General features: G+C 37.9%; 1 protein-coding gene and 1 long non-coding RNA gene across 2 annotated transcripts in view; both read right to left on the bottom strand.

The window, feature by feature from the left end:
- LOC148133404 (uncharacterized) overlaps positions 1-28,000 on the bottom strand; it is a 240,444-nt gene that overhangs the window by 105,789 nt on the left and 106,655 nt on the right. The gene's annotated exons all lie outside the window — the stretch shown is intronic.
- SCG5 (secretogranin V) lies at positions 103-27,988 on the bottom strand. Its single transcript, XM_026664278.2, has 6 exons — positions 27,864-27,988; positions 17,598-17,837; positions 10,682-10,831; positions 7,307-7,419; positions 1,549-1,602; positions 103-748 (listed from the first exon to the last, which is right to left on the bottom strand). The coding sequence occupies exons 2-6, from the start codon at positions 17,821-17,823 to the stop codon at positions 644-646; spliced, it is 648 nt and encodes a 215-aa protein (XP_026520063.1). The 5' UTR covers positions 17,824-17,837; positions 27,864-27,988; the 3' UTR covers positions 103-643.

The following is a 28,000-nucleotide window of genomic DNA, read 5'->3' on the forward strand; positions in this document are numbered from 1 at the left end:
ATCACATGCATCTCTTTAGAAATATCATAATTTGCCTATAATTGGACCAACCATTTGATTGGTAATTGTCTGAAACATGTAATTTAATGAAAACAGAGAATGTTGGCTTTCAATAACAGCAAGTACCTAGGTATTTATTATGCATTATATTATTATTTACAAACAGAAAGAAGTGAAATAATTGTTCCCAAACAGCAATCTTTTATATCAGGTGAAAATATTCAACAACTGAAAAATCTTTAAATGTTACCAACTCTTTAAAGACTCATTTCTTAACACCAGTTTAAGTCACAATGATTAAAATTTATTAATGCTTAAAGTCAGATTCAAAGCAAGACATGATTATGTTGATGATTATGTTATTATAACAAGTAGAATCGAATAGTTGTATACCTGGGACAGCCACCCAAATCTAAAAGCAGATATACTAGATTATACCTCCCATTGGCATCGCAATAATTCTGGGAATCATTGCCCAACACATCTGAAAGGAACCACCTTGGTGTAGATGCAGAAAAAGAAATATTATAAATAACTATAAATCAAACTGCTTTCCAGAAAGATTTATATAGGTAATAAACATGCAGCTACTAATATTTGAATAACTTTTTATATAATTAGTACTCGAGCCATCCATGAATCTTCATTCAGTTTCTGCTCTGTCTTTTTCTTCATCTGAAAAACGTGGAACAGATTTCTTTGCCACAACGTTGTCCAATCTTTGTCCTTGAAGATATGGATTTACATTCTGAAAGATGAAATATTTTAAAACACTTAGGAATGGAAAATAATCCAGATAAGCAACCTAGAGTCTTCCAAAGTATATGAGATGGATGAGTATTTAGTCTTTTTAAAATTGTAGTGTAATGTTTTCTTCTTCAAAACTCCCCAAATGGGGCAGGATTTCAATCTATTCAATGAATGGACCAGGTCTTAGTTTACTGAAGCAAAAGTAAGAGAAAGAAGAAAGTAGAAATAAGGATTATAAAAGTGAATGATCTTACTGTTCTATACTCTAGGACAGTGTTCAATATGATGATCTAAACTGTATGTACAACCCTATATGTTTACATTTCTGATTGGGAGGGGGGTATATTTTATCAACTAAGCCAAAGATAATCTTAGTCCAGCATTTTGCTTCTTACACGGCCATCCAAATGTGTAAAGGATGCTACAAAACTGTGTCCTCAATAGCAGTAGACTTTGATAGAACTGTCTTCCATAAATTTACCCATTTTAAAGCTACCCAAATAAGTAGCAAGTTAAATTCTATATATATATGGTCTAGAGATAAACCTGGGAAAATAGAAGGGTTGCACTTAATTTTCATTTTTTTTAAAATAGATTGGAATGGCTACGAGTGTACTGAGAAATGCTACTTTAGCATGAAGAACTATCTCGCTTATTACAGATGTTTTCTGGAAATAAGGACTAAGTCCAGGTTTTATATGCTATTTGTAACTATCTCAACAATCTGATTTTATTTGCATTCTTGCCTGATTCGACATTAAGATAGTAAATGAAAACAAGTTGTGTTCTGAAAATTACCCTTTTCTTTCTTTTCGGTTCACCCTTCATTTTCTCAAAGAGTAAATTCTTATTCTGTAAAACAATAAAAGAATACAAAGTGTGGATCAAATTTATAACCTCTTTTCAAGCAAGACTTTGTGCCATCTAAATATTATCATATGAATATTTTGGAAAGCATTTTGGTAGAGAATGCCATGTTGTTGAAAAAATAAACCACAAGAAAACAGTTGGATTACTGCAGCTATTAATACAATATTTGTATTCTTCTGGGATCCTCATTGTCATCAGCTATTACACAAATGGGAATATATGATGATTCTAAGTTACATGATGGTTTTAATTTTAGCTGTATCAAGGTAGGAGTAACAATGGAAAAGTATCAAGCATACTAGAACTCAGGCTTTGCATGAATGAGATCCTTTTCAGTAAAGGGAATTTGAGCTACAGATCCATCCAGATATTTGCTGTCAGAGACAAGTGCAAGATGGGGACTTTTCCCCAACTCACATCTAGAGACTGATGAACATAGATTAGTTTATCATGCATCATATCTAAACCAGGATAGATCACATATTATGTGTCAGAGTGTTTGCAGCACAACCCAGCACGCAGGCTTTGTCTTTTAACAATGGTTTATATACAAGACAGCTATATACATACGTATACATGTTAGGGACATAACAGGCAAGCAAGCAATCTTCATTACTCTGCATGGAGAACTACAATGGAGATAGAACACGAGAGAGAGATGCCTCTCATGGCCTCCCTTATATAGACAGCTTCTTAAAGCAGCAATAACCCTGCTGACCCACCTTCAGTCTTAAAGCGACAATAACCCTGCTGACTCATCCTCATTGCATCAGCATCCCTACAGCAGCTGGTCAGCTATTAAATCTTCATACCTTAACATTATGCAAAACAGTTATTTGCATGCCCTGTATTACACCTGTGGTCCACAGCAGATTGCCAGTTGTATGGAACTCTCTTTTCAATGGAAGAAGCTAGCTAGAGAGCCTCAAAGAAAAAGTGAGAAAGCTACCACTATTGCTCATAACCCATCTTTCACCATCTGAGGCACTGTTCCACTCTGCCTGATGAGAAGTCTCATCATATATCCAAGGCCTTGGAAACTATTTATCAGTCAGAGAAAGCAACAGTGCATTGGGTAGATTATTATTTAGTATGTGGATTCCATTAAAATGCAAGACCAGACTTGATGACCCAGGGTGGGATACAAAATAAACACAGTCACAAAAAACAGGTGAAGCCCCTTTTATGCCTTCACTTTGCTTCCAAGCTCCAAATATCCTTAACTGGAGATAAAAAAAACTCCCACACAAGCAGTTACAAGGAGGAAATGCCGTTTAAATTATAAAGAGTAAAAAGCAACACAAACCAGGCAAAACAAGGGCTTGAAGATATCCACAGATATCAGAACACATACTGGGAAGGACGCCAAACACAGATAGAAACAATAAACTAGAGATATTTCCACACTTTGTTTCCAGCACTTGCCTGTACGCATGTCTGTCCTCTTATCCAGTTGTCACAACTGCAGCCCATAAAGAGGATCAAGGCCCTCTCCTCCCCACTAGACCACGTCTCTCCCTTATCCTCTCCTCCCTGCATGCCCTAGGATGGAGAGGGGATGGGCCTGGGTCCTCCTCTGACTGCCCAGCCAGCCTCTGCCCTTCCCCAGCCTCCTCCACAACCTCCGGAGCCACACTTCTACTCCGTCGGCTGTTCCTCCTTTCCCTCAGAGTCAGTCTCCACCAGGGGCATGACAGAGACATAACTGCCTGTTTTATAAAGCATACATTTGGATTGTATCTAATTATATCTCTCCATAAGCAGAAAGACTATCACAGCTGAAATAGATTCTCCCTTCTCATGCTGCCCGGTGGACTACTTGGAAGGATAGAAAGGAGGAAAGAAAAGAGAACCTCTATTGTAGTCATATGGGTGTTTCCGTTAAGTTGTGATTTAAATATGTTTCTTATTACTATTCTAATTGCTTCCCTTGCCACCTTCTATTTTTAATTGATGTTACTGTTATAAATACTTTCTTCTTTTTAAAAAAAAGCCTGATCTACCTTTTTCAGAAATAAACTGTTCTAAAGTTATTTTAATGCAATGAAGCTAAATTTGATTTGGGGGGGAAAAAGAGCTTCACAATATTAAGAGAAGATGGCTATGACTTTCAGCTCCAACCTTTATAACTAATCCCACACATTGCTGTATTTCATAAATGTTGCAAGTTCAAGTACAGGCTGGAATGTCAGACACATGCTCCACAGATTTGATTTCCATTGGAATTATAATGTGGACCCCAAAAAGAAAAAGTTAAAGCAAAAAAGTTTAGGAGGAATAACTGTGTTTTTTAAAAGCATAATACGACAAAGTGAACTGTAATAAAGAGAGTTACAAAACAGGAATTCCTGAATGAAGTATTTCTGAGAAACAAATACTGTAACAAGCTAGATTTCTGCCTAACATAATCTGCTGGTGCTTCTCATACTAATTTAAGTCCAAGTTCACAAGATGTAGCTTTTGTTTGACCTCAACTATTTCATCTCTACTGTGCCAAAGAGACAAGGAAATGGGGATGAAGCTGGCCAAAGAGACATTCTTGGCTGCAATAATTTGTGCAAAGTCACTTGGGGGAAAATCAATTTAACATGCAAAACACAATAGGAGACATGTATTTTATTTCCTCTTAAAAGCGGTGTTTTATTTATAATTTCCCTTAACATACTGTTTTAGCTAAATCTCCTTTACAAAGATGAGTTTTTGGACATTTTTAAAGGTACACTGCAATTAACTTAAAAACAGATTAAGAGCTTAAAAAACCCCACTTTGCTCAATTGTTTTGGTTAAAGAAATATTTGGTTTTGTTTGGTTATATGTTAAGACTGTAACTGATGCAAATATAAGAGCAGGTAGCAACAGAGTTCAGATAAGATAATGTAATCTGAACTAAGATCTCATTCCTGCCGTAAAGGTAAATCTGAAAATATGGCATGTCCATAAGTTCTGCAAGGAAAGCATTCTGATTTCTGGTGAAATGTTTACCATCTTTTGATCCCATCTCCACCAAAGAGGAACTAATAGCATTTTTTACATCACAGGACTTGGTTTTAGAAAGAGCCAAGCACATCACAACTTCAACCCTACAATATACACAAAACAAGGAGCAGGTTTGCAAAGAATGAACAGATGTCCATAGGGTGACTTCAAATGTATACATTCAACACTCATAGATTTTGAATTACTACTTACTGCATGCACATTAGTGTTATTACATCTACTTTGGACATAAAATAGTATTAAAGAGCATCAACAGAGCCAATATTGAAGCATTAAGACCATTTGTGTTTTGCACATTTAATTTATATTCAGACATACTTCTAGACTAATTTAGATCTATGAAGTAGAATAACAAGCATAAACAGGCAGAAAGAAAACAATACCATCTGAATTCAAGCCGCTTTCAAAGTAAGTTGGTAATTTGTTGATGATGATAACTTTAAAGAAACAATTTCAATGTCAAATTTCTTTAAAATTTCACATGTAAATTTATCATTCATTTACAACCTTTCACATACAAATAATACTGTTGAATACATCCCATGATATCAGCATCAATGTTTTTATGTTAAAAAATAGAGTTACTGCTCCAAAATTACTTTTTGCATTAGACAGAATATTCTATAACTAACTCTATTAACTCTTAATTTAAAATTCTGGAACAGGATACTTACACACTGATATTTAAACAACCTTAATTTTCTGTTTTTTTGTGTATTATAAAAACAAAATACTATGATTTGCTTTCAAAAGGACTTGGGTGATCCTATCTAGAATTAACATGCTTTGTAAAATCATCCAAAATCTGGTCTGTCTATATCTAATGGAAAACCAGTTTGGATGCAATAACAAAATCAGGGTGGATAAAAATTGAAATTTGTAAAAATAAAAAAAATGAGATTTTTTAAAAATTTAAATCAGATTTTTTTATTTTTATCAAATTTATTTTAATAAAATGCTTTTCAAGTAAAATCTATCTAAAGATACTTTTCTATTTAAGATACACGAATAATTAAGTTTATTTAGCATGAAATGGAGTTTAGTTATGTAGCTTGAGGCTGTATATTCTGCAATATTGGGATTGTTGGTAAGTCAACAGCGGGTCAGAGAAGCCACTGTGGGACAGAGATGACAGTTGCTGTTTAAAAAATTACGACTTAAATTGAGTTGATTTAAATCAGGCCTTTGTACTAGTGATTTAAATCATCATTCAAATCAACTTGATTTAAATCAAATCCACCCTGAACAAAATAGATAAGAATGAATCAGGGTCTTTGTCCATGTAAGATAGAGATAAGGCTGGTAGTTTATAAATAGATTCTACCTATTTCACTACCAGAAGGCCAAGTTGCAGGAGTTTATTCACCCACTGTTATTAGAAGTTTAAATGACTCCAATGCCTTAAAATACCTTATATTAACTTTGGCTGGTATGTCACCTTTGAACTTACCTGTGTTGGACTTCATTGAGATTATTGCAATATGGTTGTTTAAAAAAAAAAACCAGTTCAAATTATTCTAAACATGGCTGCAACATCATGAACTAAGATAGGACAGTCAAACACCTTACCAACTGCATTTAAAAGACTAATTGAAAGTGCTGTTTCCATTTTTAGAGTCTTCTATAGCTTAAAAGATTCACACTTAATACATACACAGTCCTTTAAAGTTTAAAATCTTCAAATATTTTTTCAATTGCTCTCACTAAATGGGATCTTTCAAAAGAATAAAAATTTTGTATGAGTGACTATATTATGAAAAGGGTTTGCCTGTTGCTGTACTTGAAGCAGTTTTAATGCAAAGAGTTTTCATTTATAAAAGTAATTTTAACAGCACATGTACATTATAGAAATCCTCAGACTAAATGTACTAGTAAATGCCCTTCAATTCTGAGATTACTTAGTTTCATTTTATTATTATGTTTATGCTGCTGTTGAGTACAAATTTTATGCATGTTGTATTTTATTTTGTTTTTTAAATTTTTTAAATTTCTTTATTAGATATTACCTAAATTCTTTAGATTACTGGATAGTATACAAATGTCATAAGTACTAAGCAATACAATCTTCCAATCAAGATTAAGGAAATTCAGCCCACTGATTTCTGCGATAAAGTATATGCCCAGCAATTACAGCATCCAAGTGATATTCAAGGGACTCTGGTGGGAAATGCTTTAAATCCCAGCAATATATTTGTGGTCACAAGCAAGTGCTTTATAGTTCTCAAAGTAGTAGTAGTACAAGAAAAGATTATTTGAGTTGGCAAAAATGAATTGTTTGAGTTAAACATCTGGTACATTTACCAAAATTGCAAAATTAATCAAAGCACAATACAAAAAAAGGGGGGACGGGACGGGACGGAATTTTGTTGACTGCCTAAAATGCTTAAGAATCGTGTAAGAATCTGGCGGTGTAAACATAAAGTGGAATCAGCTGTATTTGCTGCATCATTATCTTGGACTTTAAGTGGAAGAAATAGTCCCAACCTCTGCATTTGACCATAACACAGATAGATAATCCTTGCAATGCTATTTCTTTATATACACATCCTTATACTGTATATAAATTAAAATTTAGGGTATTTTTTTATAAATAAGGTCCTTCAGAGAACGTTTATTAAAGTACACAGAAATATTTTTATTAATAGTTACATAATGGAGCATTTGACTGCAATAAACCTGATATACATACCAATTTGCTTAAGTTCGGGTAGTCATGTTCTGGATCAAAAAGATGCTGATGAAGTTGGTAGTCTTTGCTGAACTCTGCTGTGTCGGGTGTGTTTTCAAGACATCCATCATCAACTACAAAACATTTTGGAAAAACCTGAGCAGTTTGGCAAGTTTAATTTTTTTTAACACACCAGGAACATATGCAATTACTTTTATTTAAGAAGTATTGGTGGGGGTTGAGCCCTCCTCGCTGATGGACCATAGATCATGACTCTCCGCGGCTATGGTCCGTGCTCTTTTGTTGGAGAGCCCCGATCATCGTGATTGGGGCTGAAGCTGCCTTGGAGGGGCGGTGGAGCAAGGGGAAGCCGCAAGCCAGGTTGAGGGGAGCCGCATCTCCCCTCCTGGGCTTGGTCTTTTTCCCCCCGAAGACGACTGCAGCGGTGGTCTAAAATGGCCACCCAGAAGAGGAGGACTCAGCTGGACTAAGATCTGTGCAGGAGGGACGAAAGAGGTGGATAGCATCTGAACTGGGACCATTGGGTGACAACTAAACAAAAGTACCCCGGGATCAAGGTAACATTGAATTTTTAAGAAAAGAAAAGTGAGCAGCGAAATTACAAAGGGACAGGAAAAAAAAATAAGAAAATATTTTTGACAGCTAAGCGGGGCTTTGAACTGGGAAAGGAAGAAGCCAGAACTAAAGATTTAACTAAATTGGACTAAATTGGACTGTTTATTTGGCAATAAACAGGCATAAAACAAAGCTGGACTTAAGACTGTCGAAAAATAATAATAAAATTTACAAATTGGAGACTGGATTGTGCTGGAATATTGAGGTTTGAAAACCCTAAATAAAATAATAGGGGGAAAAGGTGAAGAATTTGTATAATGGAGAGTGTCACCTTCTGACAAAAACTTGAGCTCAAACAAAAGGGAAAGCATCCTGTTTCTGAATGAACTCGTGTTGATATAACGTTAAAGAAATATTGAAACAAAGTAAGAATCTTAGAAAGTGAAAGCTGAACCAGAATGAAGCAAAAAACAAGAAAAGACTGACTGTGGGATTGACTGATGTTTTTGGTATAGACCCTGGGCTGGAATAATTGAGAACTTTAGAAAACTGAAAGAAGAAAGAAGGAAAGTAAAAGTGTTTTTTGTGGACTTCAACAATCATAAAATATAAGAGTGTGTAATGATATCTCTTCGGGAATTAAAAATGGAACTTAAAAATATGAGAGAATTACTACAGGAAAGAGACGAATCACTTTGCTCTGTGTTAGAAAAAATGGAAATGGCGATTGAAGAACAAGAAGAAAGAGCTTCAGAGGAGGAGGAGTCGACTCAAGGAGAAGACATCTTAAATAGACAATTAACACAAAGAACACTACAAAGAAGTGGGAAAAGAAGGAAGGCTAAAAAATTGAGATTTAAGAAGGCAATCAAAAAAGGGAATACCTCTGAAGTCGGGAAAGGCAGAAAGATCCAGCAGAAAAGGGGAAAGGAAGATATCAAGAAAGAGAGGGATATAAACTGGAATGAGAAAAGATCTGTGGAAAAGAGGGGGAGGAGAAGCAGTAAGAAACAGGTGCATGAAATAAAGAAATACAGAAATAGTAAAATGTTGAAAAGAAATAGTTTTTTCAGAGATAATGGTTAATGAATTAAAAAGGGGGTTCTGCAGGGTGACAAGGGGTAACAAGAATATATCTGCAATTAAAAATATTTAGAAAATAGGGTAATATAGATTATTAAAGGAGGGAAAGATACTGATAACTCTTATTAAAAATTAAGGGGGGGAAATATGTTGCGGAATCCAAATGAAAAGATGTAATGATTATTATTGTAACTTCTTAAAAATAATGGTTTATTGGGAATCAAGATGAGGGAATAAAGGTATATTTTAACCACTGAGGTGTCACACTTAAAGCAGTAAAAGGGGGGAAACCTATACTTGTTTTTTTTTCTTTAGTGTTAAAACTTGTATTAATCTAGAATTTATAAAAAGTATGTGTGATGGAAAGGGAATATGACAGACTGAAGAACCACTTAAATTAATAAGTTAACATAGACTATTAAAAGGAAGGAGAGACATTGGTAACCATTATTATTATTATTATTATTATTATTATTATTATTATTATTATTATTATTATTATTATTAGGTAAACATATATTGTTTATCTTTATTTTTAAAATAAATATTAAAGGACTATATTTGAAATAATTGAAATGAAACAAAAATATGTTTTGATTGAGATTAATGAAAGAGGCTAGAATTAATTTGTTTGTTTCTCTCCTTACTGAAAATTTGGAATGGAAAAGGTAATAATAGAATTAAGTATGCATATATGAATGTATAACTGCTGTCATATTTGTATGTAAAAGTGATGACCTGGAAATATGTTGTCCACTAAAAAGAGATTTTTGTTTTTATGTGAAAAACTGAATAAAATTTGTTTAAAAAAAAAAAAAGAAGTATGAAAAAAATACACTTCTTCAAAACAGGACTCTTGGGATGGTTAAATAATTTCCACAGTTCTTTGGAGCAGATACAAAGTAAAATTATTTTGTTTCTGTAGGATCATAAGAGAATTAAAAAGTACAATAAACAGATGCGTGGATATTAATCCAGTAATATATATTTATATTTGTACTTATATTTCTAGGCTACATAAATCTTTAATATTTTTATGTGTGGTTGATTGCAGCCTATATTGAGAATTTAGAGATTCCCAACCACTACCCAGAATATTTATGTGTATATTGGGTGTAATTATCGTATAATCATATAGGAGTTATTTAAGTCTTAAGGAATGATTCAAATGATTGACTTTAGTTCAGAAAATCAGAATTTGCTTATTAGATAAATACATGCTCAAGACTGAAAGGTGATTTTATTACCATGCCTCATCAGCCTGATTAAGTGGACCAGACCAGAAAATCAACCCCACAGATAAACTAGAACTAGACTTTGATTTAATACTTAAATGTATTGATTAAATAAATACAATCTGTAAATATAATTTCTTAGCCTTCGTTTGTCCCCATTTCCATTGATCCTTCCTTTCCTATAAAAACTAATATTTCAACAAATGCATGTTAGAAACAGAATACTAATTTGGATTCTTTAATCTGTGTAACTGTATGCAATTTTTCTGATGGAAAAAACTGGATTATTTTATAGTATAATTTCAATCTGGTTCCTCAGTATAAAGGAGGAAATCCTTTAGTACAGGGCTGTCAAACTCATGGCCCATGGGCTGGATGCGTCACATGCTGGCTACGCCCATGCCCAGTTTAGTCAAGGGGAAAAAAGTCCCAATATGTCACCTGATGCTGCCGTGACGACGCAAGTTTAACACCCCTACTGTAGAGAGTTCATACAACTTACCTGTTTTTCCAATTGGGCAAGGGTTTGGAGGATCTGGATATCCTTGATCTTCACTGAAATCCTTTGGTATATTATCACCTGTCAACTCAGCAACAATGTTTGGAATATTTCCATAAGGACCCAAATGCTGCAAACCTTCATGGGCACCACCTAATAAACACAGAATTGCACACAAACACACAAAAAATTACAATCTTTTTCATGAGTTTGATTAAACATCTAAATCAAAACTTATGTTCATTTCTTTACTTCAATGGAGATCACTTAAGCAGGTCACAAAACTTCTGTCTGCTTCTTCTTAACATCATTCCATACTCATTTCTCTTATGACAATGTATTAATTAATTAATTACTAATTTATTTGATTTGTCAATCACTTACAAGATAATAGGTATAAGTATATACATAGTTTTGAATACATGAAATGGGTACATATAAGAAAAATAAAAGAAGCAATAGGTCAGGGACGGTAGGCACATTGGTGTGCTTATGCACGCCCCCTACAGACCTCTTAGGAAAGGGCTGAGGTCAATAGTAGACAGTCTAAGGTTAAAATATTTGGGGTTTGGGGAAGAAACCAGAGTCAGATAGAGTATTCCAGACATTGACCATTCTATTGCTGAAATTGTATTTCCTGCAATCAAGTTTGGTGCGGTTAACCTTGAGTTTGTATCTATTGTGTGCTCTTGTGTTGTTATGGTTGAAGCTGAAGTATTCATAGACAGGTATTATGTCCACTTGGTTGCTACACTTACAGTAGGCACTTGAAATTAAAATTAAACCATGCTCAATAAAGACAGAAAGTAACAACATAATTGTTAAAATGGGAGAATGTATAATAGTCTAAAGAACAAAGGCATGATATAAAGTGGTGGATGAAAGTGATAAGAACAGGGATAGTTTACTAGGATAGATTTTAAAAAATGAATGGTCTCAATGTAATCTAGCTATGGTTTCCTCAGCTCCTGCTTTTACTATTATATATTCTTTTTTTGCACTCCGCATATAATTGCTTATCCCAGAAAGAAATAATGGAATAGTGTGTGTGTGTGTGTGTGTGTGTGTGTGTGTGTGTGTAAATAAGTATGTATGTCTAAAATTGTCATTGGTTTTAAAAAATTCCCAGATACTGAGTCAGGCATTTGGGTTAGTTAGGCTACATTTTTCTCTTATTTTAAGGATTCAACTTGTGATTAACCAATGAACAGGTACTTATAGACAAGGTTTATTGAGTCACTAAAAATGCACCCTCCTTGTATATCAATTTGCCAAGCACAAGTTTGGTGGAAAGACCCAGTTTGGTGTTGTGATTAAGGCATCAGGCTATTAACTGGGAATCTATGAGATCTATATGTGGCAGTGTAGTATAGTTAAATATCAATATTGTTGAAATGAAGATCAAATATCTTCACTGAAATATGATGAAAAAGTCAAATTTCAGTGGTTGTGCTTATATTTTCACATGACTATACAGTATACATAAAAGCAAGTATTAGTCTGTAATGTAGACCTGTCTTTAAGTAAATTCCAAAATGGAAGAAAAAAATATTTTAAAAAAATGTTTCCCCGTGTTATATTAGTCATGGCAGTAACAAATAAGAGTTTTTGCTCCCACAACTTTTATCTTGACAAGCACAAACAGGCTTTTCAAAGGAACATAAAGTTGATTATTTATTGTTAATATAAAAACATAGAAAACTGATGGCAGAAAAAGACCCAGTGGCCCAGTCTGCCTTTTCAGTTTTTGTTTGTTTTTGTTTGTTTTTGTTTACTTTTTACTTTTATTTATTTCATATTTTATTATTTTTATCTTATTTTATTTTTATGTATTTTTTTAAAAAAATATGGATGATAGATGTATATTTATCCCAAGCATTTTAAACTCAGTCATTGATGATTGACTTACTACCTCCTCTGGAAGTTGTTTCCAAGCTCCCACTATTCTTTCTGTGAAGTAATACTTTTTAACATTACTTTTCAACTTCCCTTACTTAAAAGTTTTAAATGTTTGCCAAGAATTCCCTGAATAACACTTTTTTTCTACCAATTATAGCCCCTTTCAGTTCAAGATCCCAGAAGTCATCACCTCAGTGTCTCTCTTCTTCCCAGAAGACAGTAAAAAAAAACCTCCACAGATTGTGCAAATCATGTTCTTCACAAAACATCATGAACTGTTTATCTTGTGAGGAAGAAGAATGGCAGAAGCAGGCTCTGACTGCTTTCTTACAGACAGTAATTCAAACACCCTGTTCCTTCTTGCACTGCATTTTTGATATTATGCCTCCTGGAACCTTGCAAATCCAGAATCAAAATAATGCAGGTAGAAAGGGACACTTGCTATCACAATATGTGAACAATTGCCCACTCAATAAATTAGGAAATAGTGGTTAAGAAAGAATAGCCTAGTAGCAATCTAATGCACCAAAAGTTGATTCTGAAAAGAATCTTTATTTCAGCCTTAGTCACCCACAGATTCTCTAGTCTTATCGACTAGCACATGCTGCCAAACTGTATACAGCAGCAATTGCTAAACTTGATGGAAATGGTTAGTCTTAAAGTTGTCACAATCTCTCTCTTACACCCCTTCTGTCCCCGCTTATCTATGTCAACTTGGTAAATGGAATCACCATGTACTTCATCCCTTTTTCTGTCTCGGTCATGGAAAATTTATTTTCCCCAAGGTTTCTCTAAAATATATACAATTGATGGAAATGATTCTCCAAAGATGTGTGAAGCTAGTGATGCATTGATATGCATGACAGTCTGCTAGTTTGTTATACATTTTAAGGATTCGGAAAATGTGGGTTATGACCACCCAGGATTGCCCATTTTTTAGGCTCAGCATTATGCAAGACAAAACAGAAAGCAAAGCCAGCAGGGTGTCACTTCCAAAACCTGCAAGGAAGTCCACTGGCAAGCCCACTAGGGACAGCTTTGGTATTTCAATGATTGAAAATGTCTGATGCAGAGATTAAAATTGAATTATTGAAAAATAAACAGTACAGTTCTTCCTTCCCCAACTATAAATGTGATGAAGTACTATAATTGCATTTAATCATAGAGTGAGGGAGTCACAGGATTGCAAAGGTTGAGAACACTGCCTTATATGATAAAAGGAACTCAGAGGCTATATATCAAATATCTATTCTTATTTCTTAAGCAATTTGTTTTGGAAATTTTGTTCTTGCTAGCAAACGTTTCAGACTGGCACGCTCTGTAAATGATGTAAATCGTGGAAGGTTACAGAATAAAAAAAAGGAAAGGCCATGAAAAATAAATCCATGTTGCTTGGGGCTAGAAATTAGAATGTGTTTTTTATATTTTCAGAGTTTAATTTTAGCAGCCTTCAGGTAAAATTTATCAGATCTCATTATTTAATACTCATTCAAATGCTTGATCAGCAATTCCCAACTGTAGGTTCTTTGTGACAATATATCTGAATATTTGATTTTTATTTTAAATGCATCAGATATGGGATGAACTGCTGAAATTTCCTCTCTATTTTTTTATACTGCTGAAGTAGAAAATTTGGACACTCCTTTCATGAATATTTCAGTTTAGAATAGCATTTTTTCCAAATGCTCTTTTTAAATGCTGAAATTATACAAAATAAAATAGAAATAATATTGACATGAAGAATCAATGAATCTCATTGGTTTCCTTCCCAGGAGAGGTTGTAGAATTCTCAGGTAATCATCATCAAACCAATATATTATCAGAATTATAATTGTAATATATAGAATGATCTTTACAATCTTAATACATAAGTTGTCTCTGAATTTTCTAGATATGAGGATATGCTTCCATATTCAGAACAAAATAGGCTCAGGTTTCCCACTGGTATTATGCAATCAACATAAATAAGGATTTTGCAGGAAAATGCTTGATAATGATTTTATCTCCATTATCTTGAATGGAAAACATTTTTTATTAAATTTCTATGAAGACTTTCAGTCATTCAGGTCATGGTTGTCCCAAAGCTGCTTTTTCAAAAGGCAACTGGACTTTCTTTGTTTTTCCTTGAAGACATGAAAAACAAAGAAAGTCCAGTTCCCTTTTGAAAAAAGCATATTTGGGACATTCTTATTAAATATTACAATGTAATACAGCCTTATAGGGAACAAATCTCACTGAGGATTATTACAGATTATTTCTAGGTAAGCTTGTATAGAAATTCATTTCAACATTTACATTTAATTTTAACAATCCTCCATTTCAACTTATATCACTAATTATCTCTAAATGACCTTGAGTGACTTTACACAGCAATATCAGTATAAAGTAGGGCCACTGACATCTCTAATATGCTTACTTATTTTTTCTTGTAAAGGAATGAAAGAAAATCTTCCAAAGAAACTGCGTTAGTAGCAGATAAATTGCTGTTAACATAGAATGATTTGTACTACAAACAACTTAGACTTATTCTATTACACCCTTATAAAACCATTTGGCTTCCATCCAATTCTTAAGAGGCAGTGCGCCATCTTCTGATTAAAATGTATAAAATACAATTTTAAGCAGGTTCCTAGTTTGTACATCCAGTATTCAACAGCCACCTAATGTTGAAACAAAGAACAACACAGCATTTATCCAGAAAGTCTGTTGGAATATATTTTTAGAAACTTCTATTCCACATGCCTGAATACATTTAAGTGGATTTTAGAAACTCAAAGTTCACTAAAAAAATTAATCTGGGATATAATCAGGGAGTCTGATTTTGACCTTGGCTACTTCAAACACTCACTCAGTTCTATATATTTTAACTCATGGTAAAAATCAGAGTCCCTGATTACTGTGCCAGATATACATGTGTGTGTGTGTGTGTACGTACACATATACATATACATATACATACATGCATATATATATATATATTTATGAGGAGGAGCAGCATCTTCTCTATATCACAATGTTCTGCTTGGGAAGTGTCTTGCTCACAATTGGTACGAGAATATTATATAAACTTGCATTACATTTTGAATACTAAACATTTATTAGATTGCCTGAGCAATATATACACTGCTCAAAAACATAAAGGGAACACTTAAACAACACAACGTAATTCCAAGTCAATCACACTTCTGTGAAATTAAACTGTCCACTTAGGTAGCAACACTGACAATCAATTTCACATGCTGTTGTGCAAATGGAATAGACAACAGGTGGAAAGCATAGGCAGTTAGCAAGACATCCCCAATAAAGGAGTGGTTCTGCAGGTGGTGACCACAGACCACTTCTCAGTTCCTATGCTTTCTGGCTGATGGTTTGGTCACTTTTTAATGCTGGTGGTGCTTTCACTCTAGTGGTAGCATGAGACGGAGTCTACAACCCACACAAGTGGCTCAGGTAGTACAGCTTATCCAGGATGGCACATCAATGTGAGCTGTGGCAAAAAGGTTTGCTGTGTCTGTCAGTGTAGTGTCCAGAGCATGGTGGCGCTACCAGGAGACAGGCCAGTACATCAGGAGATGTGGAGGAGGCCGTAGGAGGGCAACAACCCGGCATCAGGACCGCTACCTCCGCCTTTGTGCAAGGAGGGACCGGAGAAGCACTGCCAGAGCCCTGCAAAATGACCTCCAGCGGGCCACAAATGTGCATGTGGCTGCTCAAACGGTCAGAAACAGACTCCATGAGGGCCCGATGTCCATAGGTGGGGGTTGTGCTTACAGCCCAACACAGTACAGGACGTTTGGCATTTGCCAGAGAACACCAAGATTGGCAAATTTGCCACTGGCGCCCTGTGCTCTTCACAGATGAAAGCAAGTTCACACTGAGCACATATGACAGACGTGACAGGGTCTGGAGATGCCATGGAGAACGTTCTGCTGCCTGCAACATCCTCCAGCATGACCGGTTTGGCAGTGGGTCAGTAATGGTGTGGGGTGGCATTTCTTTAGGGGGCCACACAGCCCTCCATGTGCTCGCCAGAGGTAGCCTGACTGCCATTAGGTACTGAGATGAGATCCTCAGACCCCTTGTGAGACCATATGCTGGTGCGGTTGGCCTTGGGTTCCTCTTAATGCAAGACAATGCTATACCTCATGTGGCTGGAGTGTGTCACAAGTTCCTGCAAGACGAAGGCATTGATGCTATGGACTGGCCCGCCCGTTCCCCAGACCTTAATCCAATTGAGCACATCTGGGACATCATGTCTCACTCCATCCATCAATGCCACGTTGCACCACAGATTGTCCAGGAGTTGGGAGATGCTTTAGTCCAGGTGTGGGAAGAGATCCCTCAGGAGACCATTACGCCACCTCATCAGGAGCATGCCCAGGCATTGTTGGGAGGTCATATAGGCACATGGAGGCCACACACACTACTGAGCCTCATTTTGACTTGTTCTAAGGACATTACATCAAAGTTGGATCAGCATGTAGTGTTTTTTTTCCACTTTAATTTTGAGTGTAACTCCAAATCCAGACCTCCATGGGTTGCTAAATTTGATTTCCATTGATAATTTTTGTGTGATTTTGTTGTCAGCACATTCAACTATGTAATGAATGAAGTATTTAATAAGAATATTTCATTCATTCAGATCTAGGATGTCTCATTTTTGTGTTCCCTTTATTTTTTTGAGCAGTGTATATATATACAGCTTTTTAGTGCTATAGATATTGCAGTGTTATTTTATAATTCCCAGCCACCAGATTTGTTGGCTTTGCTTTCTTGGATTAATGGATACTTTTGTTCAATGAATTTGGAAACCATCAGCTCAAGGAAAGGGTTTTGTGTAATTTCCTGGTGTATAAAATATGGGGTACTATAAAAGCTACAAAGATGTTCCTGTTGCTGGCTGGGGATTCTGGAAGCAGTAGTCCAACAAATTCATACGTTTGAGGAAAATCAGGATAGAATGTCAATATTATCTTTAAAATAATAATTTCATTAATAATTCAGAGAAATAAATGTTTACCTTCAATATTTTGTGGACCTATGAGATTCATTGCTTGATGAGCTGGATATTCCACTCTGGGTCTTGCAATGCCCAACTGTTCCATCACACCATGCAGAAGTCTTTGGATGTCAGCTTCAGAAACTCTGTCTGGGCTCCTAGCACTGTGACTGAAAGTCAAAGCCAGCCTGCAGGCCAGCAGAAGGGACAGGCTGCAGAGCAAAGTTGAAGTCATGGCGATACCCATCTATATTTTGTAACCTATGCCAAGACAACAAGTAACTCAATGAATGATGAAATGAAATGCCACATTCCTCCTTTTCCCCAACATCTGAATTATGCTTGGGTCCAGTGGAGCAGGCATTTGGGAAAGGCTGTTATAGAAGAATACACAAAGGGATTTTAAATCAACCTTACCACAAATATCAAAAGTGAAGTTCATTGTTATCCATTTCCTCATGGACAGGAAAGTAAATAAGGGCCTGGTAAAAATCAATTTGAAAACTGACATTCAGTTTCTTAGAGGCTTTTACGAGGAAGCCTGCAGTATATTCACTGAATTCTGTCCTGGTTTTCTTTATTTAGTTGTCAACTTTGTGGTTCTGGGAGACTTTAGCAAATGCAAAGAAGAGGCTGGGACCTTAGACTTTGGGCTACTAAAAACATAGTTATGAATACATGGATACATATAAGAAAAATAAAAAATAAAAGAAACAATAGGACAGGGACGCTTATGCACGCCCTCTACAGACCTCTTAGGAAAGGGGTGAGGTCAATAGTAGACAGTCTAAGGTTAAAGTTTTTGGGGTTTGGGGAAGAAACCACAGAGTCAGGTAGAGTATTCCAGACATTGACCACTCTGTTGCTGAAGTCATATTTCCTGCAGTCAAGTTTGGTGCGATTAACCTTGAGTTTGTATCTATTGTTTGCTCTTGTGTTGTTATGGTTGAAGCTGAAGTATTCATTGACAGGTAGGACATTGCAATGATTTTATATACTATACTTCGATCGGACCGAAGGCGGCGTAGTTCTAGGTTATCTAGGTCTAGAATTTCGAGTCGGGTGGCATAAGGTATTCTGCAGCGAGTAGAGGAGTGGAGAACTCTTCTTGTGAAATATTTCTGGACTTTCTCAACTGTGTTAATAGCAGATACGTAATGTGGGTTCCAGACTGATGAACTGTATTCAAGTATTGGTCTAGCAAATGTTTTGTATGCTCTAGTTATTAGTGTAATATTACCAGAGAAAAAGCTATGTAAGATTAGGTTAACAACTTTTAACGCCTTTTTGGCTATGTAGTTACAGTGGGTTCTAGCACTTAGATCATTACAGATGAGTACTCCAAGATCCTTGACAGAGTTTGGATCATCAAGGTCTTGACTATTCAGCCTGTATTTTATTTTCTGATTTTTTTTTTTTGCCAATATGTAGGACAGAGCATTTGTTTGTTGAGATTTGAAGTTGCCATTTGCTTGACCATTCTGATACATAGTCGAGGTCTTTTTGAAGGGTAGCAGTATTGTCTGTGGTGTTGAATAGCTTTACATCATCAGCGAAGGGAATGCAGATGCTCTTCATATGATCACAGAGGTCATTTATGTAGAGTATGAAAAGAGTTGGTCCTAGAACACTGCCTTGGGGGACACCACTGTTGACAGGTACAGAATTTGATAGGACGCTCCCAATTTTGACCATTTGTTGTCTGACAGGAATGCTTCTATCCAGTTATGCAGGTGTCCAGAGATACCATAGGATTTTAGTTTTAGTAGTTTGTCGTGTACCACTGAATCAAAGGCTTTACAGAAGTCTATGTAGATTGTGTCTATTGCTTTGCCCTGATCGAGTTGTGTAGTCCATATGTTTTTGCAGTGTAAGAGTTGCAGATTACATGATAATTTTTACCTGAAACCAAATTGTTTATTAGAGAGTAGGTTGTTTGTTTCTAAGTGGAGGATGATGGATTGGTTAATAATTGATTCCATGACTTTTCAGGTGACGCAGCATAAAGAGATTGGTCTGTAATTTTCAACTAGGCTAGGGTCTCCCTTTTTGAAGATGGGGATGACCGTGGCTTGTAACCATGGTTTTGGCAAGGAGCTGGTCCTGAAAGATTTTTCAAAGATTATGCTTAGAGGTTCGGCTATGGCAGTGGATAGCTTTTTAAAGAAGTTTGCACATATTCCATCCAGTTCAATAGATAGAGGTGGTTTTAGATTGCGTAGTGCTTTTTCAACATTGTCTTCTGTAAAATCGATATGTAATATTATGTAATATGTAATATTATGTATATTATGGTGCTATGTTATGATATGTAATATTATATATGTTATGTTATGATATGTAATATATGTTATTATATATATGTATAGTATTCAGCTTTGTTCGGGTATTTTCCGACGTCATTATAGTTGTGCTTTTAAAGTTGTAGCAACGTTTCGGCAGAATCTCATCTGCCATCATCAGGCTTCTGTATTGTGTTCGTCTGTGAGTCAGACTTTTACAATTGTTTCAGTTTTAAATTTGGGGCTAGCCTACTGCTGTGCCAGAATGGTTTTTTCTTCATCCTGATTGGTTGGGAGTCTTGATTGGTTGGTCTTGGAGTTTGCTGTGTTCTGCTTGATTGGTGTTATATACATACATACATACATACATACATACATATATATATATATATATATATATATATATATATATATTCTTAAATTTTCACGGGTACTTACATGTATGGTATTCAGCTTTGTTCGGGTATTTTCCCACGTCATTAAAGTTGTGCTTTTAAATATGTAGCAATGTTTAGGCAGAATCTCATCTGCCATCATCAGGCTTCTGTGTGGTTTTTGCTGCCCACACCCTGGCAACGGGCAGGGTCTGAGTTCAGAGCCCTGGGCCTCTCATGGTAAATGAATAAACACACGGACACAATGTTTACTCGGGATGAAAAGGCCCTGAACAAAAGGCAGGTACCTCCTTTTATTAGGTTGCTTGCAAGCGTCATAGCAGGAACAGGGAATTTTTCCTTATAAGGTAAACTACATAATTATGCTAATACAAAACTATACCATTGCTGGGGTCTTATCACCTCTGCTCTTAGCCCTGCCCAGTTACTTTCTTCTCCCACATAACTTTCGTTTCTCCTTCTCCCATAACTTTCGTTTCTCCAGCCAGCGCCCCTCCCAGTCAGCATTCCACAAGGTTGACCACTGCAACTTTTAGCATCCATTTATTATAACAGTTGTATATTGCAACATCTCCTCTGTTTTTATTTTATTTGGAAGGTGATATATTAACACTGTCCTAATGGTGATTCTTGCTTACCTCCTCCTCCTCCGAGTCTGAGGCTTGCAAGTGCATTAGGATGCATGTTTTGTCCTTACCAGCACTTTTGATGATTTCATCTTCGTCTGAATCCGAGGAGAATGTTAACAGAGCTCGTTTTTCTTGTGTATGAGATATGAGAGTATTTACCTGTTTCTGAGTCCGTGATAGGTTGGAATCCAACTGGCTTAATCTGCGTTTTAAGAAGGCCAAAACTTTGCCCAAAACACAAGGGCCAATGGTACAGAGCACAAGTAGGAGAATAAGAGGACCAGCAATGGCAGATACTAAGGTGGTTAACCATGGGGAGAAGTTGAACAGACCCTGATACCATGTTTGTTGAGCCTCTCGTTCTCTTTGCCTTTCTTTTAGTCTCTTATCTAACTCTTTCATAGAATCTAAAACCACTCCTGAACTATCTGCATAAAAACAACATTCTTCTTTCAGTGCTGCACATAACCCACCCTGCTTGAGGAACAACAAATCTAAACCTCTTCTATTCTGTAAGACAACTTCAGATAAGGAGGTGAGGGAGTTCTGCAAAGCAACTATAGATTGTTCAATGCGGCGTAAGTCTGCATCTATGGTGGCGCTTAAGTGGCGAAAATGCTGATCAGAGGTAACAAGGCCAGCTATACCTGTGGCCGCCCCAGAAGCCCCCAACCCCAGCAGAACAGCTAGTGTCAAAGCAGTTACTACTTCTCTTTTTGCTCTAAGGTTATATTGTCTAGGTTCTAGCAGAGAAACAAAATTTTCTGAGTCATATACATTCATTTTTGGAATCAATTGTACTTGAATACAAAAGGAATTCTGCTTGATTAAGGTATCCCGCTGGCACAGGCTGTCAGTCCCGTGGAACATGCCCACATTGAAGCATCTCCAGGAATGAAGTATTGACCCTGGAGGCGTTTGTTTATATTGCCTCCTGTGGTGGTAAATACCTGGGTCCAAGCCCCTATGTTAAGGTTGAGTCGGTGAGCAGGTATGTACATATCACATGAGTACTTTCCGTGGTGACATTTAAACAAAATTGCGAGTAATTCTTAGGTATGTGGCCCAAACAGCAGCCTTGGCCTATTATGGAAGTGATAGTGATGGTGGTACTATCATGCCATCTGCATTGAGAGTCCGAGGTGTCATTTCTTATGGCCTGTGAGGATCCTACTGCTTCATAGAATGGTGGAGTGGGAGACAAACATAACCAACAATGCTTAGATAAGAAAGTGTTGGAAGCATTCAGGACACTGTAAGAAGATTGAAGAAGTGGCAGCGAGGATTAACTGTTGTTGACAAAGGTTGTAGAAAGGAAGATTTAATTTCCTTGGCACTTGGTCCCACAGGACCAGAGGAGGGTATGTGTACTTGTCGTTGTATGTAAAAATGTTGCCAGAATCATACCCCGCGGTGTCATACACTCTTCCTCCCCACCTTACTCCAGTGTCCCATAATGTAGATGCTTTCCTTTCGCAGTGAATCTCACAGTGACCATGTTGCAACGGGCACCTGGTGGTCCCCCTTCCCCAGCGCAAGGCATTTGCTTCCTTGAACGAGAAAGGGTGATTAAGTCATTTTTGTAGGGAGGGCTCCACCAGATGTGACCAGTGGACACACAGCTCCAGGATTTGCAAAAGTAGTCCGATAGGCCACCACAAGTGTGTTGATGGTTTGGAGAAGTGTCGTGACCTGGGCAGACATAAAGGCGGAATTTTTCACTACTTCTGGGCTTGTTGGAGTCCCCTGTCCTTTTTTGCATATGCTGTTCTGCCCAGGATCATTTCAGCAAAGTCAAATTGTAAGTGTGGGAAACAAGTGTCAATTTGGGCATAGTAGTGTGTTGAATTCAATACCTGTCCATATGCGTCCTTGATGACCCATGTGATGTTGTATGGCCTATGGGCGTTAAAGCTGGTGGATGTTCCATCAGTCCAGCAAGCGAACAGCCAAGCAGGAAGAAGAAGAGTGCTGTCATCTTTTCCGGATGATGGCTCCGCTGGTTGTGGACGGTGATATGGGCGGACACACCTTGCAGGAACCCAGAGAGTTCTGTCAGGAAGTTGGACTGCTGCGTAGCCTCGACCCCAGGTGAAGAGACCAGCAGGGCCCTTCCAAGTAGGGTCTGGCAGTTGGCGGTAGTATACCTATGGTTTGGGAGAATCAGGGGAAGGGGAGGAAAAATGTCGCTCCGCTGCCGTCATAGCAGGGTGCTGGAGAGATTGAGGAAGTTGAGAGTATAAAGACAGAGATTAAAAGTGTCTTGCATCGCCGGGAGGCTAAGGGTTCTTTCCCTTTGATCAAATGTCGTTCTAACGCTGTTTTTAGCGTTAAGTTGGCTCTCTCTATCAGGGCTTGTCCTTGACTATTAGCTGTGCTAGTGTATGCAGGGTCATTATCTGTTTTTATTTCATTTGGGCGTCCCAACGATGCAAAGGTGCGAATGTAATGATTGATGACATGTTTGGAGGCTTCTCCCTTTCGGGGGTTGCCATGATGAACCCTGAATAGGTGTCAATAGACACGTGAGGGTATTTCCAAGGGGCAAAAGGTGAGAATTGAGTGACATCCATTTGCCATGTCTCACAAGCCTCTACGCCCCTGGGATTAGTCCCTTGAGGAAGGGCTTTTGCTTGCAAACTGCAAGTGGGGCATTGTTGTATAATTGCAGTTGCTTCTTCCAAAGAAATACCAAATTGTTTAATCAGAGCCTTTTTGTTTTGATGAAAATAACTATGACTTTCCCCTGCTGTTAGAGGGGAAGGTTGAGGCATCTTAATACTGATGGAAAGTACTTTACAAGCAGTATCAGCTACCTGGTTCCCTTCTGAAAGGAAACCTGGGAGTTGTTGATGACTACGTATATGGGCTACAAATAGAGGATGGGTCCTAGATTGAATGAGCATTTGCAGCCGAAGCAACAGTGTCATTAATGATGGTTGTATAGAAGGAGACAGATATGCCTCAAAAATGTGCAAGACCAATTGGGAGACATATAGACTATCCGTTATGATGTTAATTGGTTGCTCAGGAAATGTCTCCAAGGCTAAGTTAAAAGCAGCTAATTCAGCTTGCTGTGCCGATGATTGGGGCTTTGTCAGTTGCTTGTGCCAGTTAGCTTGATCATACCAGACACAAGCACCATGAGGTTTTAGAGCCATCAGTAAAAACTGTGATGGCTTGAATTAGTGGAAAAGTAACTACTGGAGAGGAAAAGGTAATAGGTACCGTTTTAATTAGCTGTAGACGGGATCAGAAGGGAGATGGCAAGAGATGGGACCAATCCAATTCTCCAGAGCGTCCTGCAATACATCTGACGTCTGAAAAGGGGGTCCCATTGAGAGAGTTTGAAAGGAATGTGTATAGCTTGAAGATCATAACCGAGCAAAGCCTTGGCTCGGTGACGTCCCTTGATACAAAGCAGAGCGAGCTGAAGTGAACCATAGTGGGTTGAGAAGGTAAAGACAGAGAGTTTTACTCAGAAAAGCGATGGGCTGGTATGGCCCCTCCCTTTCTCTAGTATTTTGGTGAAATCAATCTATGTTCTCTGGAAAGGCCAACCCACTAGGGGTCGCCCTCCCATTTCTTTTTCCTTGCTGCTTTCTTAGAGTTTACTTTTCAAACATCCAGAATTCCCCTCATTGCATTCACAGACACACACATCCTTCTCAATTTGCACACACATATTTCCTCTTCCAACTCATCTTTCTCTTTTTCCTCAGATTTCCAATCCTATTCTCTTCTATTTCTAGCAAGGGAATTGATGCCATTACCAGCTCTATTTCCCCTGTAGCTTCAGTCCAGATTGTCACATCAATCCCTTCAGCTAACTCCAGAGGCCCCTTCAAAGCCTCTTTCCTTCCTCCAAACAACACATCCACAAACCATCTCTCTACTTCCTTCTTCCATTTCCTTCCTCCAAACAACACATCCACAAACCATCTCTCTACTTCCTTCTTCCACCTTTATCATCAAATCTACATGCAACAAACAATCTTAGCTTCCCACTCCTGTCTTCTCAAGTACACCAGAAATTGTGGAAAAGCAGAACAATAGGGTAGCAAGACATTATTTACATAGTGTTAACACATGGTAGAGTTTTAGCAAAAGATTCCATTAATCAATAATGAGTTTTGTGTTAAGTTGAGGCATAAGATCACAGTCCCACAGGTTAGTATGTAATGGAAGAACCAAGGGTTGGAGGTAGGCAGTCCCCGAACGGCTGGGGCAGTTTCCAGAGGCCAATCGTCCGGCCACTCAGCCGTTCGGAGGACACCTACGCCAGAGACCGAAAAGACTTTGTTACAGATTGTGAATTGTAACAGAGATGTTAGGAGCATAGAAGCCATCATTTGCCATTCAGAAAAAGAATATTATGATTATTAGAAATGTTTTCTAACAAGGTTCTAACATAGGGTGACTTAAGGCCATATTTGGCAGTGGCAGATTTGAGTTCTTTCATGAGATCCCATTCCATAGGGACATACTGAGGGCAGGATTTCCACCACCTGCCGGGCTTGGAGGACCATAGGAAAACAAGAGAGGTCCTCCGGATCTATTTTTCCTTTAATCAGTGCCTCCTGAAAGGTATTACGAACAGGCAAGGAGGCAGGAGAATCAGTGGATTTGATAGGGTTAACATCAGGAATGTGATGGGGGTTGTAGGGGGAGGGGGAGGGGGGAGGAAGGAACAGCAGGGTACAGAGCAGGAGGTGTGGAAGTTTCTGCCAAAGAAGGCAGGGGATTTTTAGGAGATGGGGAAAGCTGACCCGAAGTCTGGTCAGAGATTGATTCAGAGGAATTGGGTCAGAGATTGATTCAGAGGGAATTGGGTCAGAGATTGATTTAGAGGGGGTAAAGAATATTGATAGCAGTCACGAGAGCTCTCCAGGCGTAGAGGATTTCCAGGGGGCTCGTGGAGGCTCGTGAATGTATTTTCCTATTTTTCCCAAATAGATGGTTTAAGAGTGCCACCTTCTGGATAAGCGGGGCAATGTTTTTGAAGATAAAGGAGAAAGGAGGTAATTTTTTTGAGAGAGAGGATAGATAGTATGTCCGTTAGCTTTCTGCAAGTGATTCGCCTTCCTGATTAAGATTGAAGCTCGTCCACATGCTTGGACAGAAGCTTGAGATTGGGGTGCCCATACTTACGATGCGCTTTGCCGGTCTCCGGTGCGTAATATGGGAATCAGGGCAGCACACTCCTTCCTGGAAGTCGTGCTGTGGATGCAGCCAGATGCAGCTTTGCTAAGGAGGATGTCCTCTTTGCAGAAGATTCCTGGGGAGGGATCCGTAACACGAAACGGCATCCCTGGGCTGCAGCTGGCTCGAATCACGAATCACGTCGGGGTTACCAGTTGTGGTTTTTGCTGCCCACACCCTGGCAACGGGCAGGGTCTGAGTTCAGAGCCCTGGGCCTCTCATGGTAAATGAATAAACACACGGACACAATGTTTACTCGGGATGAAAAGGCCCTGAACAAAAGGCAGGTACCTCCTTTTATTAGGTTGCTTGCAAGCGTCATAGCAGGAACAGGGAATTTTTCCTTATAAGGTAAACTACATAATTATGCTAATACAAAAACTATACCATTGCTGGGGTCTTATCACCTCTGCTCTTAGCCCTGCCCAGTTACTTTCTTCTCCCACATAACTTTCGTTTCTCCTTCTCCCATAACTTTCGTTTCTCCAGCCAGCGCCCCTCCCAGTCAGCATTCCACAAGGTTGACCACTGCAACTTTTAGCATCCATTTATTATAACAGTTGTATATTGCAACACTTCTGTATTTCTATGTATTTCCAGATGAACACAATACAGAAGCCTGATGATGGCAGATGAGATTCTGCCGAAATGTTGCTACAACTTTAAAAGCACAACTATAATGATGTGGGAAAATACCCGAACAAAGCTGAATACCATATACATATACATACATATATATACATATACAAATACCATATACATATACATACATATATATATGCACATATATACATATATGTATACATATATACATATATACATATATACACATACATACACACACACATATATATATATACATACATATATATACATATATACACACACACAAAACACACACACACACACACAGATATATATATACACACACACATATATATATATGAATGATATGATATGTAATATTATGGTGTTCTTTCTCTGTTCCAAGCTGTGCTGTGTACTAGGAAACAGCTTCTCAAATACGTCAAGAGACTGGCAGCCTATCCCATTCACCGCATCAATTAAATATTATCCTCTCTTTGCCTTTCTGTCTACATTTGGCTTTGGTTCCTGGAGGTCGAAGGCTCCGTTTGGTTCCCTCAAACGAGATTCCTCTAAATGGCAGCAATGATTAATCAGAGAAAATCCAACAAACGAAGCTGATGTCAGCCTTGTGCTCATAAACGTTCGCAGTCAAACCTTCAATTCAGCTTCTTCACGATGCATGTTGGGAAAAAGCCATGTCCTATGAAGCCCGGCATATGCACCATTATTATTATTATAAAAGAGGGGCGGGGGACAAAAAGAGAGCGCAGTTGGGGAAATATTCACTAATACTCATTTTAGCATGTAACAGACAGGATTTTATTCCTTCTAACTTAACTGGTTTCCAGATGCATTTCTTCTCTTGCTATATTTCCCAATATACAGATAATTTCACCAGTTAGGAATCGGCTAAGAAAGGTCGGTGTGACCCGCTCTCCTCTGCTTTCTATTTAACTCCTCTCGGAACTGTATTATTTCTCTTAAAAAATATCTCAAAATATCTCGTCATAAAATTGAGGAGAACGATACTAACAATAAAAGAGTAAAGAATAGCCAGCCCACGGCGCCCTCTTTCTATTGCAGAAGCCCCACAATATAAAAACTTTAGCCCGCCATCCCCCTCAGCCCCTCTCTCTCTGAGCCGCCCGGGCATCCCTTGGAGCCGTCACAACCGTCGAACGTTGCACTCACCGCTTGGATCCGGTGAGCACGATGGGTGCGCTCTTCAGGCCCTAGTGCTGCTTGCTTGCTCAGGCGCGACGCCAAAGGAACAGCAGTGGTTGAACGCGTGCGTTGTGGGGGAGCTCCGTGGTCACAGCTTTTCCGCT

This window comes from Notechis scutatus, chromosome 1 (genome assembly GCF_049901735.1).
Source record: "Notechis scutatus isolate UNSWTSFEM ecotype Mainland chromosome 1, rNotScu1.2, whole genome shotgun sequence".
Lineage (NCBI taxonomy): Eukaryota > Metazoa > Chordata > Lepidosauria > Squamata > Elapidae > Notechis > Notechis scutatus.

Coding starts and splice junctions, on each gene's coding strand:
- SCG5 (XM_026664278.2), bottom strand. CDS start 17,823: ATGGGTATCGCCATGACTTCAACTTTGCTCTGCAGCCTGTCCCTTCTG. Junction 7,420..10,681: donor TTGCCCAATTGGAAAAACAG/GTAAGTTGTATG, acceptor AATGTTTTGTAG/TTGATGATGGATGTCTTGAA. Junction 1,603..7,306: donor ACCCGAACTTAAGCAAATTG/GTATGTATATCA, acceptor ATTGTTTTACAG/AATAAGAATTTACTCTTTGA.